At 33.1% G+C, this 18958-nt stretch overlaps 1 protein-coding gene across 1 annotated transcript; it reads left to right on the top strand.

The window, feature by feature from the left end:
* Positions 1–313: 313 nt before the first annotated feature.
* On the top strand, positions 314–18609 carry LOC126827479 (UDP-galactose translocator; the record flags this gene model as incomplete). Its single annotated transcript, XM_050556858.2, has 3 exons — positions 314–386; positions 7253–7584; positions 12208–18609. Coding segments are annotated over 3 exons (1041 nt in total), but the record flags the coding sequence as incomplete, so codon positions are not given.
* Between the last annotated feature and the right edge of the window lie 349 nt (positions 18610–18958).

Consider the following 18958-nt stretch of genomic DNA (forward strand, 5'->3'; position numbering starts at 1 on the left):
CGCGAGATGCTTTGAGCTCGCCTTTGACTTTGGTTGTACTAGAAGAGATGCCTCAGCAAAAGACGACACCGCCTGGTTAGTATTTAAGATGTAATACTTAGATTTAGATAAATGGCTTCCCACTTTTACATTAGAAATGGTAACACTTCAATCGTAGTGTTTATAGTGAATTTTATTGACAAAAATTGAAAAAAAGATGTTGCGTTGGCATGAAAATTTGTTTAATTGTGGTATTGTTTACAGCCACGCATTGCAGGTTCAAGGTCAGGGTGTATTCCAAATCCAACAATGTAGAGTTTGTATCAGTGTGTGAGAATCTACAGCAATTCCTTCACTTAGTAGGTCTACTGATTGTAATCTTATCACCCATGGCCTCTATGCCAAGAGTGAGTGCTAACTTTTTTTTTGCATTGAGAAACAGATTTATGATGAGACAGTCACAATGCTATAGATCTAAAAACTCAATCAATGACTACAGTACTACTATTACTACTAATTTAATTACACAAATTTGTTGTCCTACTTTTCTGCACATACCGGCCTGATGAAGACCTTCATATCATAGGCCTACCCTGTGCTGCTATGAGGCAAATTTTGCCTGTACAGCACTTGAATTCTGCATTCTTTTACATCCAGGCATCATGTTGATCATGATGTAAGCTTGGACCATCACATCTGAACAACTAAAACACTTTTTCTAGCCAGGCCCTAGACGAGTGGAAACCAAGCTGGAAAATCCCAGGGAACTTTCTTGGCCCTGGGAGTGAACCCTTAACCTTCTGGCTAGTGAGCATGCGCCTAACCCACTGAGCCACCATGCCCACCAATTTACACTGTGACAAGTAAAAGAAGGGTTTTTTTTCACTTGTTTGCCTGTAATAAGTGACTTTTGATATATTGAATTAATAAGCTTTTTTTATACGTCCACATTCATAATTTGCACTTTATTGCCGTCACCCCTGTGTGTGTGTGTGTGTGTGTGTGTGTCTGTGTCTGTGTGTCGCCTATAGACCCCAATTCTTAAGTGATCATCTTGAAACTTTACATACTTATTCCTTATACCCTAAGGATGATCCGGGGATCCCTATTATTTTTGGTGCATGCTCGACCCCCTGGGTGGGAACCATGCCCATTTCTTGTGTTTGTTTGTTTGTCGTCTGCAGACCGCATTTCTTAACGTATCATCTTGAAACCTTGCATACTTATTCTTTGTACCCTAAGAAACATCCCTATTGTTTGGGGTGCATATACGCCCTCACAGCAGCTTTAAACTGTAAGCTTGATAATACCGGTATATGTCCCGAAAAAATAATTTGATCTTTATCATGTCCACAATCATTTCTGGATAATAATAATAATATATCCTAAAAGCTAAAAACCAACAAGCTTCATCCACTCTGATCTCAAAGTTTCACACCAAATTATGCTTTTACACCAAATTTGAAAACAATCCGTTAAAAACTCTAGCCTGTATCAAGTTTACATGTTGTGGACGCTCTAGAGGTCAAAGTTAAAGGAGCTAAGTCGCTAATATTTGGGACTTAGAAATTGACACAAATGGGTCGCAACGCATACAATAATGTAATAAGAATGTATATAAATTGATTTACATTTAATCGTTTCTGTTTTTACTGTAATTTCTAAACAGTTAGGTTCTCAATCAAATTTCAATCTCTAGCGTCTGGTTATTCCAGTCTACCCCGATAGTATTTATTGGCCATGCTCTCCAGATAAGAATATAGCGTCACCGTTTGACATGACTTGTGGAATATGCCGAGCCTCGTTTTTCGAGTCCCTTATGGCAAATGGCGCCGAAACGCATTATGGTAAATGATTAGTGTACCTAATGTAAAATGTTTATTTTGTCTTAAATAATGGATATCAGAAGGCCATCTTTTCCCGGTAAGATCACAACATCAATGTTGATTTAAACCGACAAATAATTTGTGTTTTCAATGTCGAAGATTTTGGATGATATTGAGTTAGAGACTTAGCTACTTTAAGATCTGATTGACTTTAAATTTATACACAGTGTTTAAGGTTATGAGACGAAGAAGCCTATTGATTTTCAGCGATTTTCCATAATTACTGCTGGAGTTATGGGCCTTGATCACTTCAAAAAATCTTGTGGATGCTCTAGAGGTCAAAGTTAATATCCGATTGACTTTAAATTTATACACAGTGTTTAAGGTCATGAGACGAAGAAGCCTATTGATTTTCAGCGATTTCCGATAATTACTACCAGAGTTATAGCCCTTGATCACTTTGAAAAATCTTGGGGATGCTCTAGAGGCTAAAGTTAATATCCGATTGACTTTAAATTTATACACAGTGTTTAAGGTCATGAGACGAAGAAGCCTATTGATTTTCAGCGATTTCCAATAATTACTGCCAGAGTTATGGCCCTTGATCACTTTGAAAAATCTTGTGAACGCTCTAGAGGCTAAAGTTAATATCCGATTGACTTTAAATTTATACACAGTGTTTAAGGTCATGAGAGAAAGAAGCCTATTGATTTTCAGCGATTTCCGATAATTACTGCCAGGGTTATGGCCCTCGATCACTTTGAAAAATCTTGTGATGCTCTAGAGGCTGAAGTTATCATCCGATTGACTTCAGATTGATATACAGAGTTTAAGGTCTTGAGATGAACCAGAACAAGTATATTGATTTTCAATGAATTTTGATAACTTGAACAGCTAAATCCATATTAAATGTTTTGTTTACTTCACGTTAGTATGGGGAAGAACTTTATAAAAACCAAACAAATTCTAATTATTTTTCTGATAATTACTTAATGAGTTGTTACTCTTAATCAGATTTTAATGTATTATAAATGTTTCATTACCGAAAAAAAGTAAAACTCTTGTTGACTGCCCGGGCGATATAGCTGCTGTGGGCGTATGTTTCGTTGCCTGGCAATCTATCTTTTCCAAATTTCTTATTTTCGACTTGCATTTTGGCTTGTATACCGTCTTGTCGACTTTCGACTTAGTCATATTTTTGTATTTATTGATGTCAGTAAGAAGGCGCCAACACGCATACCATGCCAAAATGCAACAGCAGCTTTAAACTGTAAGCTTGATAATACCGGCATATGTCCACAATCATTTCTGGATAATAATAATAATATATCCTAAAAGCTAAAAATCAACAAGCTTCATCCACTCTGATCTCAAAGTTTCACACCAAATTATGCTTTTACACCAAATTTGAAAACAATCTGTTAAAAACTCTAGCCTGTATCAAGTTTACATGGTTTACAGAAAGGGGGGGGGGACCAAAAGGTCACAGAACATAGAAAATGGATCTATAGGGTTTGTCCTCTCACTCGCAAGACCAAAAATGCTTCACCTGAAATTTAAAAAAAATCTGTTACAAACTGTAACCTCTAATTCTAATGTTGCGTCCACCAGGTTTTTGGAAAAAGGAGATAGCTGCTTATTAATAGGGTTCATGACCCCAATACTTAGCACCAAAGTTGAAAACATTCCATTAAAAACTATAGCCTTAACAGTTCACAAGATTTTCAAAAAAGGGGGGGATGTGGGGGTACATGTAACTTAATTCCAGAACGAGAGGTTGTGCCATGACTCCAATACTTCACATCAAATTTGAAAAAATCGTTTAAAAACTGTAAGTAGCCTCTATCGTGTTCACAAGGTTTTCGGAATATGGCCGGGGTGGGGTAATGCCTTAACAGAAGGTCAAGGAACGCTCAGTAAGGTTTGTCTTCTCATGACTCCAATTGAGTCCAATACGTTAAACCACATTTGAAATAAAACAGTCGTCTCGCATTAGAAAGTTTTTCAGAAAAAGGTTGTAACTCTAGAACGAAATGTCACAGGCTCTCAAGGTCCCAATGCTTCACACCAGATTTTAAAGAAATCTGTTCTACTGTATCATTCCTCTTATCGTTCCAACAATGTTTTTGGAAATAAGCTCATCTTCTCAATCTCATGGCCAGTGCTTCACAACAAATTTGAAAAATAAATCTGTTCAAAACTGTAGCCTCTATTGCATTAAATGTGTAACTTCAGAACAAAAGGTTTCGTACTCTCATTCTTCACACCAAATTGGACAAATCTGTTGGACGGATAGTCATGGGTGATGACGATGACAATACACCCACACTGAAATGTGGGCGTATAAAAATCAGACCAAATAACAAGCCTTAATAATGACTCTTGCTTGTGATGTTTGAAGAAATAATTGCTGAGTGAAATTATTTGCAAACATATTTTGTGATTTCTCATGTGAGATTACCCTGTTGATAAATTAAACTTAGCCTATTGTTTCGGACACACTCTTTTTTCGTATTTAAATTTACCATAATTTGATGGAAATGTTGCACTATAGTTAGTAGATTGAACTTGCAAGATTAAATAAATGGGCAAGCGCCTGCATTGTGTTGTAATAAGTAATAATATAATATGCTTTATGAACATCAGAGGCAGTGTTTTATCCTAACTTTGATTTAATTAAGAGTAGAAAGATTGTTTGCAATACGGTACATTATACAATGTCATGGCATTATTAATGTGTTATTTATGTGTTTCCAACAAGTTCAGTGAGGTCCTACCTACAGTTCACAGTATCAGATGGTTTACTGCTGGTGCCATATTAAATTTGATATCAAAAAAGATAATTTTCCCCAATATTATTTTCCTCAATATTATTTTTTCCATAATTCATTAAATAATTGTGTCTTGTAACCAGATTTTAAAACTTACATTATGTAAGAGCTGAAACTGCCTATTGCAGATCTTTCTTTAGGCCTGAAATGTTATAATAAACTATGAATTATACATTTATTAACATGAAAAGACCTTAACTCTCGATGTCATCTTATGTGTTCGATTTTCACTGGATTTGAATTTGATCTGCTGCTCAACACTCATTGATGATTAAATGCAAAAATGGATAAATCGAGATAATAGTTTTCAACTATAATAGTGAGAACTGCCAGCTCTTTATCTAATCTTCCATAATGCACCTTTAAATAGAAAACAACTTAAACAATATGATGGTTAATCATGTCCATCACACCACTTTTATTTACAAGATTGAAGATATTTATTATTATATCACAGTCCTTTTTGTAAGTTATTTAACATGCACAGTATGTACTTTAGTTAGGTAATATTGCATAATACAAATGGTGATAGCTAAATATCTTATAAAAATGAAATCTGTTTTAATGGAAATGCAAGAATGATAGCTCGAGGGTTATGCCTTACAGCAATACTACATAATGGTAATTAAGCATTTGTTTCCTTTTATTATTCATAAAAATGATAGGAGCGGTAGTAAAATACATATACATTGATAACACCAGTGAATTTCACATGGGAAAGAATGTTAACAAAATTATCACATAGTAATTTTAGTTGGTTAAACTTCTTTTAACACACATTATAATTATATAATCTTACTCTTCTTCATGGTTTAATTTGAGGACAAATTGACATTTTCTTTGTATAGTTATAATTTTGATTGAATGGATATTTTCATAATTGGATTTAGAATAGAGGAGTTTTAACTAATATTGTAGAAAGAACTGTGCTTTATGTTGTATGCATATACTGTAATGTTTGTAATACACAATGAAGAAACTTGTTGAGATAAATGTTCCTTTTTCGCCCATATTCTCTATAGAAAAAAATAAACTAGGTAAGACTAAGACTGTTTCTTAAATTAATAATGTAAAATTTTAGTTTTGTTTACCTTGCTGTGTTTATCTTATAAGGACTTTGTTTTTTATCGTTTTATTGTAGCAATAGTACTTGATTATAAGACTATTTACGTCAAAACTTCAAATACTCATAACTTCGCACAGAATTAAATGTCACCGGAGAAGTTTCATAAATTTTTAAAATAATGCAAGGAATTATGTCAACATATCCTTTCCATAGTATAACACAATCCCGAATGTCAATGTTACATGCCACAGGTACATTTCAACAGATAGATTTCCGCCGTTCTTCGCGAGTAGTTGTAAATTCCTGCCAATAAACAAACTGTGACATAACTTTCTTTCTGCATATATTCTAGTTTATTTCTAAGAGCAGAATGACTAAAATGACGTCAGCTGTTTTATTCGCAGAAAGTTCCGACTACTTGCAGAGAACAGTGGAAATCGCTAACATTGAAATTTACCTGTGGCAGGTAACATTGACATTCGGGATCCTGTTATACTTATGGAAAGGATATGTTGACATTAATATAACTTGCATTATTTTAAAAAATTATGAAGCTTTTTTGGTGATCTTTAAGTAATTTGACTGAAATTTTCGATTAATTTTTTATTTATTATCTAATTTTAAACCATTACTTATCTAAATCTTACATGCTGGTAAAGCATTTTAAGATTTTTGTTGAATGATAAATATGTGTATTTATTTCAAAAGCATAAACTTTATGTAGCTAACTGATCCAATTTACATTTATTTGTTAACATACATTATCAACATACATTTATTTTCTGCCCTAGTAGTATGTAAATTTATAACTGCATTGCATTTTGGAGCTGCAAACCAAATAAAATAATTAGATAAGTAGATAGGTAGCCCCTAAAACTTATTTCTGCGCCTCCCTGAACCCCTTGTGCATCGCTGAGATCCCAGCTTAGACATCCTTTTGTTACTAGCCTCCAGCTACCTCGGACCCACCGTACGAGAGTTGTTGTCGCCTTCTACCACTAAATAAAATAATTCATGTAATTTTTTGATTTTCTAAAAGAAATTTAAAATACTATTAAATTAAACAAAGATACAATTTACAAATTTGATATGACAAATGTCAGATTTGTAAAATGAATGTTAATTTTAAGATACAAATGTTGATATTACTACTTTAGTATACAAATGTCGAAATACGACAACAAATGAAGAAAAAAATATTAAAGACTATGTATTAAGAACTAAGAATTAAGAACACTGAATAAAAAGTTGTTTGGTCTTCCATATAACATAAGCTTACTAATATATGTGAATTTGAAAAAGTTGTCATATTTGAAAAATTATTGAAAAGTTATCTTAGAAAAGATATTGAAAAGTTGTTATCTTTGAAAAAGTATTAAAAGGTTGTTATCCCTGAAAAAGCATTGTAAAGTTCTCATCTTTGAAAAATTATTGTAAAGTTCGCATCTTTGAAAAAGGTATTGAAAAGTTGTTATCTTTAAAAAAAAAAAAAATGCTGTTTCCCTGTCTAAAGCAAAACCTACTAATTAACTGGTTATTTTTTTTTTCAGAGAGGCTACCATTAAAGTATGTGTCACTATTGGTTTTAACTCTACAAAATGCAGCTCTTATATTGGTCATGCGCTACACACGGACACGGACAGGTGATATGTTTGTATCATCGACAGCTGTGGTCATGTCAGAGATGTGTAAATTCTTTACCTGTGTGGTCATCATAACTGTCCAAGAAGGAGGCTTTAGGAACTTTCTAAGTGTAGTAAAAAAAGATATAATCGATGAACCGTTGGACTGTGTGAAAGTATGTGTGCCTTCAATAGTTTATATAGTACAAAATAATCTCCTGTATTTAGCGGTTTCTAATCTTGATGCTGCAACATTTCAGGTAATTGTTTTATTTAATTATTTTTTACGTTTGAAAATGGTTATACAAGATACATACTAGATCCTTTCCACCATTGTTTGTATAGTGGTGCCTAGTGCAACTCCTTGATGATGTAAGCTTATGCCTCAAAGACTCAGGTATAGGGCCAAGAACACAAGATGAAATAATGTTTTATTCAAATTAAGTATGGCATGATGTACAACAAAGTTAACAGCGATAATTTCAATTTTAAAAAAAACTTAAATTTAACTACACTCTGCCACCCTCCCCCACATCCCCCTCATCATGCATGCCACTGTCTGTATAGTGAACAAAGGTAAGCTTACCGGTATGTATTTGTTTTAGATAAATTATTCACAAACCGGTCTATATACTAAATAAGTTATTTGTAACCTGAAATTGTTTTATATACATGTAACCTGGTTACAGTATAAATATTTTATGTTTTATCCAACTGATTAAATACAATATCATATATCTTCATACTTTTGATATGTTTATATCTTCCTTAAATACTTATAGATAGGAGGAGATAGAGAGAAATGGGGTTTAACGTCCACTCGACACAAATTAGGTCATTTCTAGACTTACACATGGTTCAATTTTATTTCAATAATTCACTTGCGCGTAGGGGTCTTTAGTAGTGGGAGGAAACCGGAGGACCCGGAGAAAGCCAACGAGGTTGGACAGGGGACCCTACTCCTTGTCATGTACAACCGGGGAAACGAAACCAAGCCAGTTGACTCAATGATAGACCTTTGCGCATGTGCTAACCATTCGGCTATCCAGCCCCCTTTATACAGGGCCTATCCTCATGGATTTTCTACTTGAGGGAAGCAGTAAAGAAAGTTTATTCGCAAACTGTTTGAGGAGGTTTGAGATTTTCACATGTTGAGTTAAGAGTCAAGGGTTAGGGGACTTATCTTAACTAACCCTAAAACACAAAATTCCCAATAGATAAATTCTCTGTACTGAAATATGACTTCCCCAATCCGCAAAGAAATGGTGATAATAAAGTTCAATCCTAACCTAAGATAATTTAGATTCGTGCTGTTTAATAAATATCTTTATATAATATAAGTAGGCCTACTTGATTCAAATTTATCTCAGTGTATCTTCTTTAAAAGAAAAGGTTATCTAGGTGCAATAATGTACATTGTATACACCTTGTTTGAATAAGTATCTCAAACCCAACCTACATACTGCTAATTTCCAGTGTAGAAATCAAATATAGGTGTAGAGAATAAAATTGTGGTGTCGGCATCATTATTTGCAGGGAATTTGTATACCCCGGTAGTTAAATTTAGGTTGATTTTTATATGCCCACCAGACCACATAGGAATGCCAATTGTCATCTCCCCCATCTGTTATTCTGTCACTCCAAAAGACTACATTATTAATCATATCTTTTTCAAATTGTATTAGACTATTTCTTAGTAGTGTGACACATAAGTCTATTGAATTTAAACAATTTCCATTAATTATTTCTAAAATCTTATTCAAGTAGGTGGAAATTTGATTTTATTAGTTTTCCAAATAAATCTCATTCTTTTTACAAAACTTTTTACAGACACATTTTAGAATCAGTAGCTATCAATTAATATTAACAGAAAAAAAAAGACTTGCTTCATTTAACGGACATTTAGTTGCATTTCGATCTAATTTACCGTGAATATGGATGTTGGGAACGTGAATGATGTCTTAACACGACAAAAATACGATTCATTTTTATAAGCCCACATGGAAATGTGGTCGTATATTGCCGTCGGTCCGTCCGTCTGTCCATCATCCACAATTTCTTGTGAACACTCTACAGACTACATTTATCATATGATTGTTTTGAAATTGATATATTATGTTGTTTGCATTAGTGGGATGAAGAATTCTATTTAATTTCAATAATTTCTGTCTTAATGTCTTCTGAAGTTATGGCCCTTGTTTTACTTTGTTGCATCTTGTGAACGACAAAAGTTATCAACCGATCTGTATGAAATTTATATGCATCATTTAAATTAGTACAACAAAGAATCCTATTGAATTTCAGCAATTTCCGTTAATTACATCTAGAGTTATGGCCCTTGTTTCACTTTGTTGAATCTTGTGAACACTCTAATGACAACAGTTATCGTCTGATCTGTTTGAAATTTATATGCATCATTTAAATTAGTGAATCGAAGAAGCCGATTGAATTTCAGCAATTTCCATGAATTACGCTGTGAGTTAGGTATGGTCCTTGTTACACTTTGTTGTACCATGTGAATGCTCTGACGACAAAAGTTATTATCAAATCTGTATGAAATTTATCGTTTAAATTAGTAAAACGAACAATCCTATTGAGTTTCAGCAAATTTCCGTTAATTACATCTAGAGTTATGGCTCTTGTTTCACTTTGTTGACCCTTGTGAACGCTCAAACAACAAAAGTTATCACCCAATCTGTATGAAATTCATATGCATCATTTAAATTAGTGAAATGAAGAAGCCTATTGAATGTCAGCAATCGTCTGTTCTGTTGTGTTATTTAAAGTAGTGTAACGAAGAAGCAAGATAGTTACTTAGACTAGAGTTATATATCTATGACTGTGCATTTGGGTATAGCGGCATAGCCTATTCGCAGTAAGACCTTTGCCGATAAACGTAGGAGGGTTTCCAGTATTTTTGAATAAAACAGAATCGCTGGTTATGGCCCTATTTTCACTTTGCAGGATCTTGTGATGCTCTAATGACAAAAAGTTATCTTCCGATCTGTATGACAAATTGCAGCATTTTTCAAATTAGTAAAATGAAGAAACCTATGGAAGTTGAATACCTAAAATAAAGATTCATAATGCAACAACCTTTGTGGACTGCTCAGACATTTCAGCTGCTGTGGACCTATGTTTCGTTCTCTGGCAACCTATCATTTGTCGTCATTAAGTCTTGTCAACCAATCACTGAATTACCGTGAGGAATAACACTTCAATTCAATTCACGCCCATTCCCAGAATATATCATTATTCCAACTTTACTAAAAGAATTGGGTTGACTGAAATTTTAAAACTTACAAATAAAAAGAGTTAGAAATAAGAAAATAAAAATTGACAGAATGTGCTCAGACTTTATTTGAATGAAACTACTGCATCATTTACCATCATTCATTATCGTGAGGAGTCACACCTCGATTCAGTTCCATTCCCTGAATATCACTTTTTGAACTTAAAAAAAAGAAATTCAAAACAAGAAGCAAAAAGAAATGAAAAAGTGTCATGCTTGAATAAAAGTAGTCTATGTATATAATAGTAAGAAATATGTGGACGTATATAAGTATATTGATTAATAATAGATGTATATTTAGAACACAGACTGGTAGTTGTATAGAATTATTTATACAGAAATTCACATTCACCATCTAAATCAATATAGTTTTATATATATATAGTGACCTTAATAAAGAAAACTAAAATGAGGTTTAACATTCTACTTTTCTACAACAACTGGGATAAACAAATGGCCATACTTGTATACCATGCTGTGTGAGCTTATAGGGCAATTATGTATGGACAGCAGCATTATTGACTACTGTTATTTCAAAACCGTCAATTGTTAATATACGTGCATACCAGCTTTTTTTTTGATCTCATCAGAAGAATTAGATAATATGTTCCTTGCCAGAATACTGACTTTGGAAAACCATGCCAGAAAATCCTACGGAACTTTTCTCGGTCAACCCTGGGTAGCGAGCCTGCACCATACTTACTGAGCTACCAAGACTTTGTCTTTATTATTTTTTAATTCAGTCATGGCTATCATATAATTTTAAACAACATCCCTTTCCCAAAGGTTATAAAAAGTATTGATGTAAAGTAAAACATTGGCGCAAATCAGCAAGGTGTTGATCGATCAAAAATGTAAAAATCAAGGATCTCTGCTATTTGTTATCTTTTAATGGGTAGGTAATATCCCCTAAAATAATATTTTGGGTTAGGGTTAGGGTGGCTAATGCGTGCAAGTTGTATCATAAAATAAAATCTGTCATTGAGTCAATAACAAAATTAAACCATATGTTAATCCCGAAATGACCTAGTTTGTGTTAATTGGATGTTAAACCCCATTTTTCTCTCTCTCCCCTCTTAAAACGTGTCTTCTCACACTCATAGTCATATAACCATTTGTTTTATGAATTTGCAAATTTGTGTACCAGTGACTTGGCCCATATCACTTCCGTGTCTTTTCCAATTGAAATGGGGGAACCATGCTCACACTCACCAGGGGATCTGGGGTTTGATGCCTCTGTTGATCGAGAAAGATCCCCAGGATTTTTTTCAGTGTGGTTTCTTCTTGCCAGTGGTGCAAGACGGAGGCCCTTGACAGTTGGAATTTGATATATTAGTACCGGTAGGCTGTTTGGTGTACACCCGTCTTCATTAGCCCAGGTGGTGTAGAAAAGTAAATTGTTAAACTCCCATTTCATTTCATAAAAATGACACATCTGTACCAACCATGAAAATTGTTTTAATAATAAGGATTAGCCCAGGTGGTGTAGAAAAGTAAATTGTTAAACTCCCATTTCATTTCATAAAAATGACACATCTGTACCAACCATGAAAATTGTTTTAATAATAAGGATTTTTGTTTTCAATTCCAGGTGACATATCAACTGAAAATTTTAACAACAGCAATATTTTCTGTGTTTATGCTAAAGAGAGAAATAGCCAAATTACAATGGGTGTCGTTATTAATACTTTTTGCAGGTGTTTCAGTCGTCCAGCTCCAGGCAGATAGTAATAATACCAAGACACCTACTGTAATGCAGAATCCTTTCAAAGGACTTGTAGCTGTAGTCATTTCCTGTGTTCTGTCTGGGTTTGCCGGTGTTTACTTTGAAAAAATTCTAAAAGGAACCAGGCAGTCGGTTTGGATCCGCAACATCCAATTAAGTGTCTTTGGCGTCATCGTTGGACTATTTACCATGGAGATCAAAGATGGCACATCCGTTCACGAGAAAGGATTTTATTTTGGATACACATGGCTTGTTTGCCTGGTAATTGCTTTACAAAGTTTTGGTGGATTAGTTGTGGCTGTAGTCGTGAAATACGCTGACAACATTTTAAAAGGATTTGCCACGTCTGCATCTATAGTATTATCATGTATAGCTTCCATTTATTTCTTTGACTTTCAGCTGACCTTACAGTTTACCGTTGGTGCTCTATTTGTAATGCTGGCAGTTTATATGTATAGTAAGTTTGTACCTTTACCAAAAGAAAAACCTCTCAATTTTTAAAGAAAAATTTGGGAGGAGACAAAATTGTACATGCATCGATCAGAATCCATTAATTATTAGTGAGGAAAAGATCTTTTCATTATCACTTGCAATTACATCATAAAAGCTTATGAGGAGCTTTGAGGGAACTGTTATTCTTTCATAAAGTAGAAAATTGGGGCTTCAGATAATTATATTTATTTTGTTTTGTATTTGCTAAAATAATTATTTCATTTATATGTCTATATTATATTTATTTTATGATCCTATCTTATTTTGTCATCAATAATTAGATCATGTCTGTTGTACAGATATTTGAATGTTCAGTTGTTCAGCACAAAATGTAAACATCTGTGGCAGACTTAATGGAGTTTATTCTAAAGTCGGACGCATATTGTTTCAAATAAAAACAAAACGGAAAATAAAATGTGTAGCTGTTCTTTTTCGTATTGATGTGTGACGATTAAAAACTGTTTAGCCCAATGTTTATTGTTTATCTAAATGAGATTGCATTCAACCAGTTATATTGAATTGTATTGTGTCATTCAAAATGACGACTCCTATGGAAGTTACTGAGTCTGAGGAAATTCCCCTTGAAGGACATTACTTCTGTAAAATTCAAAGAACTAGGGGAATTTTGTAAAATTTAATGTAAGCCACTATTTTGAAATTATGTGATTTTTTTGATTTTCTTTGTTGTTTCATGGTTTTTTTTGGTAGTATGCAGTTTGTTTTTGTTGTACTTGATAAACAAGAAACGTTAGCTACAAAAATCTGTTTCTGTTTATTTGAATCCGTGTGTGTCTGACTGAACACTAACAGTTCATATTAAATTTGTTTAATAATTCATCTGTAATATTCAAATCGATTAGACAGGTTTTCTAGGAAATGAAATTAACTAAGGTAAGTGTAACATATGATAATGATAGAACAATAGATTTTGTTCTAATCTTCTATTCACCGCTTTTTCAACAATATTTTAAGATAGTTAATGGTTATTACATGGAATAGATAAACACCTAAACCTTTTGTAAGTTTGATTAGATTAAAATGATTGATACCTTCATCAGATTTTATCCAATCAGATTAAATGTTAAATTTCATTTCCAATCTAATTAAAATGCAAATCTTAATTCTTCTCGTTTTGATTTTGTTGTCTTCATGACTTAAAGAGTTTTTAAATAAAACGTGTTTTGTTTGATGTGGAGGGTTCTGTTTAGTCGAGCTTTGCATAAGCTGTTCACAGCATTTTGGAAGTAACCCTGAAATTTAGATATAGTATCTATATGACCAATGAGGTGATCTCCCACACAAACTGCTCATGTTTTTATGGAGTGGAGGCTGTCCAAACGAAACTTAAGTCTGAATTTTTATCAGATTGCTCTTTTGTCCTTCAATTAAAGTTCTCATGTAAGTCATACAATTTATTAAAGATCAAATGGCATGTTAAGCTTTATTTGAATTGTATAAATTTTGTGATATAAACCTCTGTAGAAACCATGGAAATCAGAGATGCATTTTTATCGTGAAAGCTAAGTGACTCAGAAACAAATTTTATTAATGTTGATTTAACTTAAACCATTCTTCATCTAAAGTTTCTGTTACCCAGTTCATTGACTTTTCATTGAGGTATTTATTTTCATTTATTTATATGTTAACCCTTCATGGATGGTACATCAAAGTATATTGAAAACTCACAGTATTACCTTGAAAGAAGGGCACATACATGGGGTGTAAATGAGCTTTATATAAATAGGTTATTTATGGGCTTTCAGAACATATATATTCATATAAATCATATGTAGAAAACTATATATATTGGTATGATTAATCCAATATCCAACTCTTTTCCTCTTTTTTTTTCATAAGGGCATTTGGTTTGTCAGTATTACACACCATTCCTCTCTCTTTCATTTTTATACGCCCACATTGAAATGTGGTTGTATATTGTCGTCACCCCCGTCCGTCCGAATTGTGGACGCTTTAGAGGCTAAAGTTAATATCCGATTGACTTTAAATTTATACACAGTGTTTAAGGTCATGAGACGAAGAATCCTATTCATTTTCAGCAATTTCCGACAATTACTTCCAGAGTTATGGCCCTTGATTACTTCAAAAAATCTTATGGACGCTCTAGAGGCTAAAGTTAATATCCGTTTGACTTTAAATTTATACACAGTGTTTAAGGTCATGAGACGAAGAAGTCTATTGATTTTCAGCGATTTCCTATAATTACTGCCAGAGTTATGGCCCTTGATCACTTTGAAAAATCTTGTGGACGCTCTAGAGGCTAAAGTTAATATCCGATTGAGTTTAAATTTATACACAGTGTTTAAGCTCATGAGACGAAGAATCCTATTGATTTTCATCCATTTCCGATAATTACTGCCAGAGTTATGGCCCTTGATCACCTCAAAAAATCTTGTGGACGCTCTAGAGGTCAAAGTTAATATCCAATTAACTTTAAATTTATACACAGTGTTTAAGGTCATGAGACAAAGAAGCCTATTGATTTTCAGCAATTTCCGATAATTGCTGCCAGAGTTATGGCCCTTGATCACTTTGAAAAATCTTATGGACGCTCTAGAGGCTAAAGTTAATATCCGTTTGACTTTAAATTTATACACAGTGTTTAAGGTCATGAGACGAAGAAGCCTATTGATTTTCATCCATTTCCGATAATTACTGCCAGAGTTATGGCCCTTGATCACCTCAAAAAATCTTGTGGACGCTCTAGAGGTCAAAGTTAATATCCAATTAACTTTAAATTTATACACAGTGTTTAAGGTCATGAGACAAAGAAGCCTATTCATTTTCAGCGATTTTCAATAATTACTTCCAGAGTTATGGCCCTTGATCACCTCGAAAATCTTGTGGACACTCTAGAGGCCAAAGTTGATATCCGATTGACTTTAAATTTATACGCAGTGTTTACGGTCATAAGACGAAGAAGCGTATTGATTTTCAGAAATTTCCATTAATTACTGCCCTTGATCACTTCAAAAAATCTTGTGGATGCTCTTGAGGCTAAATTTATTTAAATTTATACACAGTGTTTGAGGTCATGAGACAAGGAATCCTATTGATTTTCAACAATTTCCGATAATTACTACCAAACTTATGGCCCTTTGAAAAAATTGTGACATTCTAGTGGCTAAAGTTATCATCCGATTGACTTCAGACTGATAATTACTTCATGAGTTGTTACTCTTAATCAGATTTTAGTGTATTATAAATGTTTCATTACCAAAAAAAGTAAAAAATATGCGACAACACTTGTTGACTGCCCGGATGATTTAGCTGCTGTGGGCGTATGTTTCGTTGCCGGGCAACCTATCTTTTTTGTTGTAGTGGAGCTTTCCTTTTTTTGAAAATAATCTTGTGTATTTAAAACAAGATTGAAGAAACTTTTGAAATGATTGATACATAAGTACTATATGATAACCTAGATTTTTCTATTGACAAGATTGAAAGATAAAAAATGTTTTTCAGTAGCATATGGTGTGTTATATATGAACTACCATCATTCACATATTACTCAAATGTTCAAAATATGCCATTAATGTAAAGCCCTCGGATATTGTGTAATTAACATCTGAGTACCGATATTATAAAACAATTTTTTATGAATATGCTGGCTTGTATGAAAAATATAGAATTATTGGGTTTTTATTGGTCAAAAGACCTAAGACACATGGGTGTTGATGTGAAATCAGAAGAAACCAATGTAAACTTTAAATGGCTATGTTACTTAAGTTGTAATTTAAATAAAGTACAGGTAAAATTCCCTGAGTAACAAATGTGACAAGACAGTCTTATCAAGTTTGTTGCTTGCAGAATTTTACCTATATATTTCATTTATATTTTATTTCAATCTCCAGCCGTATTCTTCCACCCATCATTGTAAGGAGTTAATTTGTCAGTCTTGGATTTCATTTAAGTTAGAATTGATGGACTTGATTCTTGAATAATTTTCGACCAGATTCTTTAAAGATACAAGTACTTTTGATTGGATATATGGTCTTAAATTCTATATTTGTCTTTAAGCTATATATTAAGAAACCATAATTTATCAAGTATATGTATTCATCAAGTTTATAAGCCTTCTGATGTCATTGTTAGTTGAGTTATAAACAAGACATCAGTGGACCAAGTCTTTGCATTGATAAGAAAAGTTTACAGTACAGAATAAACGGAAGAAATAAAAAACAGAATTAAAAAATATTTGTTTATAATTAGATTAGGTCCACTTTCATTGGTTTCTGAGGAATTTTCTCATGAAGGTGATTAGAATTATGCTTTGACTAGTGGTAGGGGTGTTGGGTTGCTGAATGGTTTAACTTTTGCGTGTTAGATCATGCGATCTGTCATTGAGACAAGTGGCGTGATTTCAACTGCTCACGTGTACATGAAGAAGAATATGAATAGGGTCGCCTGTCCAGCCTCAAAGGGGGTGGGGTATGGGTCATCCGATTTTCTCCCACAGCTTAAGACCCCAACACACAAGCAAATTATTGAAGTAAATTGAACCATATGTTCATCCTAGTTTGTGTCAAGTGGGCATTAACTCTCTCACTCTCTCTCTCTCTCACTCTCTCTCACTTATGACTGTTTGGTGAGAAGAAACCCAGATCATTTGTCACTATGAACTAAGTGGTAGTAATCTGCTTATGAATTCAGTTTGTTTATATAAAGTATGTGATAGAGTAAATGATTGATAGTCTATGATGGATTACCCATGATGTAGAAGCAAATTAATGCAACATTTGGAATAATGCATCCTGAGAACATTAGCTTTAACAAATTGTTAACATTTATAGATTTTGAGTAAATCACAAACTGTGTATATTAATTTTATAGTGTATATTTTTATTGTTAGGCTTTGTATGATAAATCATTGTATATACCTCAGACCTGGTATACTACTTATTTTTGCTAATAATATATTTATGCAAATTGTTGAAAATTAAATTATTATATATCTTAAAACAACACAAGTTGATGGAGGAGGAAACAATTACAATATTTGATACAATTCATTGAAAAACAATATACACTGTTAAAACAGTATTTCTTAGCAAGTATTAAAGATATATTTCTTTGACAATCAATATCCTATAGAAAATATGTGTTTAAATTATTTTTTTATAAGATATTTCAAGAGAAGCAGGTATTACGCAATGAAATATTAACATTAAGGTCAATTTGAATGTGTTATCGATGTCATTATCTTTGATTTATTAATACTTGTTTTAATTTAAGCAGGTTTTTATGGGTTATCCTCAAGAGGCTGATTATTCATGACATCATTACTTCTTCTCTCATCAAAACTTTCTCATATTATTATCATGTAACTTTATATTATCACCTCTATTGTCATGTTTGATATGCCCCTTGGAAAAATAAATAAATACTAATGGCAGAACTTATGATGATAGTCAGTATTAAATTAATTGAATAATTGTATACTTATTGTGAGATTATGCAATTTTATTTTTCTTGTTCACACATAAGCACCATACTATTGGATACTGTAAAGACAAATTGCATGGGTCAATTGAAGGTCTATTAATTCTCAGAGGAATATATCTTTAAGTAAGATTTTAGATTTTCAGTCACTATCACACATTTTACCATCTTTTCTTTTGGAATCCAACAACTTACATTTTTAAAAATCGCTTTGAAGAAATTAATATGATTACATGTGTTATTTAAATTGGGTTTATAGTTATGATTGCGGGTGTGATATTATTAAAGCTGTGGGGAAAAATAAAGTGAAAAAGTGTATTGTTTTATGTAGTTCTTGGAAATCCATTGTTGACATTCATTAATTTCCCTTTATGTTTATTGATTTTCTCCGCAAAGCAGCAGAAGTCAGTTTTCACTGGGTCCCAGAATAAGTTGTTTGTAAGTATGCTAATTAAATGGGGCGCCATGGTAGCTCAGCAAGTAAGACGCTGACTCGTTAACCAGGAGGTCTCAGGCATAGGCGTACGGGCTCGATGACTGTTAGGGGGGCAGAACTCGAAATGCCCGAAAAAATTCCGGTTAGCCCCACCCCCAATTTTTTAAAAATAAATTGGAAAATTTGACGACCGCAAATGCGTTTTCCCCACCACTCCAATCCGTAAATACA

This window comes from Patella vulgata, chromosome 7 (assembly GCF_932274485.2).
Source record: "Patella vulgata chromosome 7, xgPatVulg1.2, whole genome shotgun sequence".
NCBI classification, from domain to species: Eukaryota; Metazoa; Mollusca; class Gastropoda; family Patellidae; genus Patella; species Patella vulgata.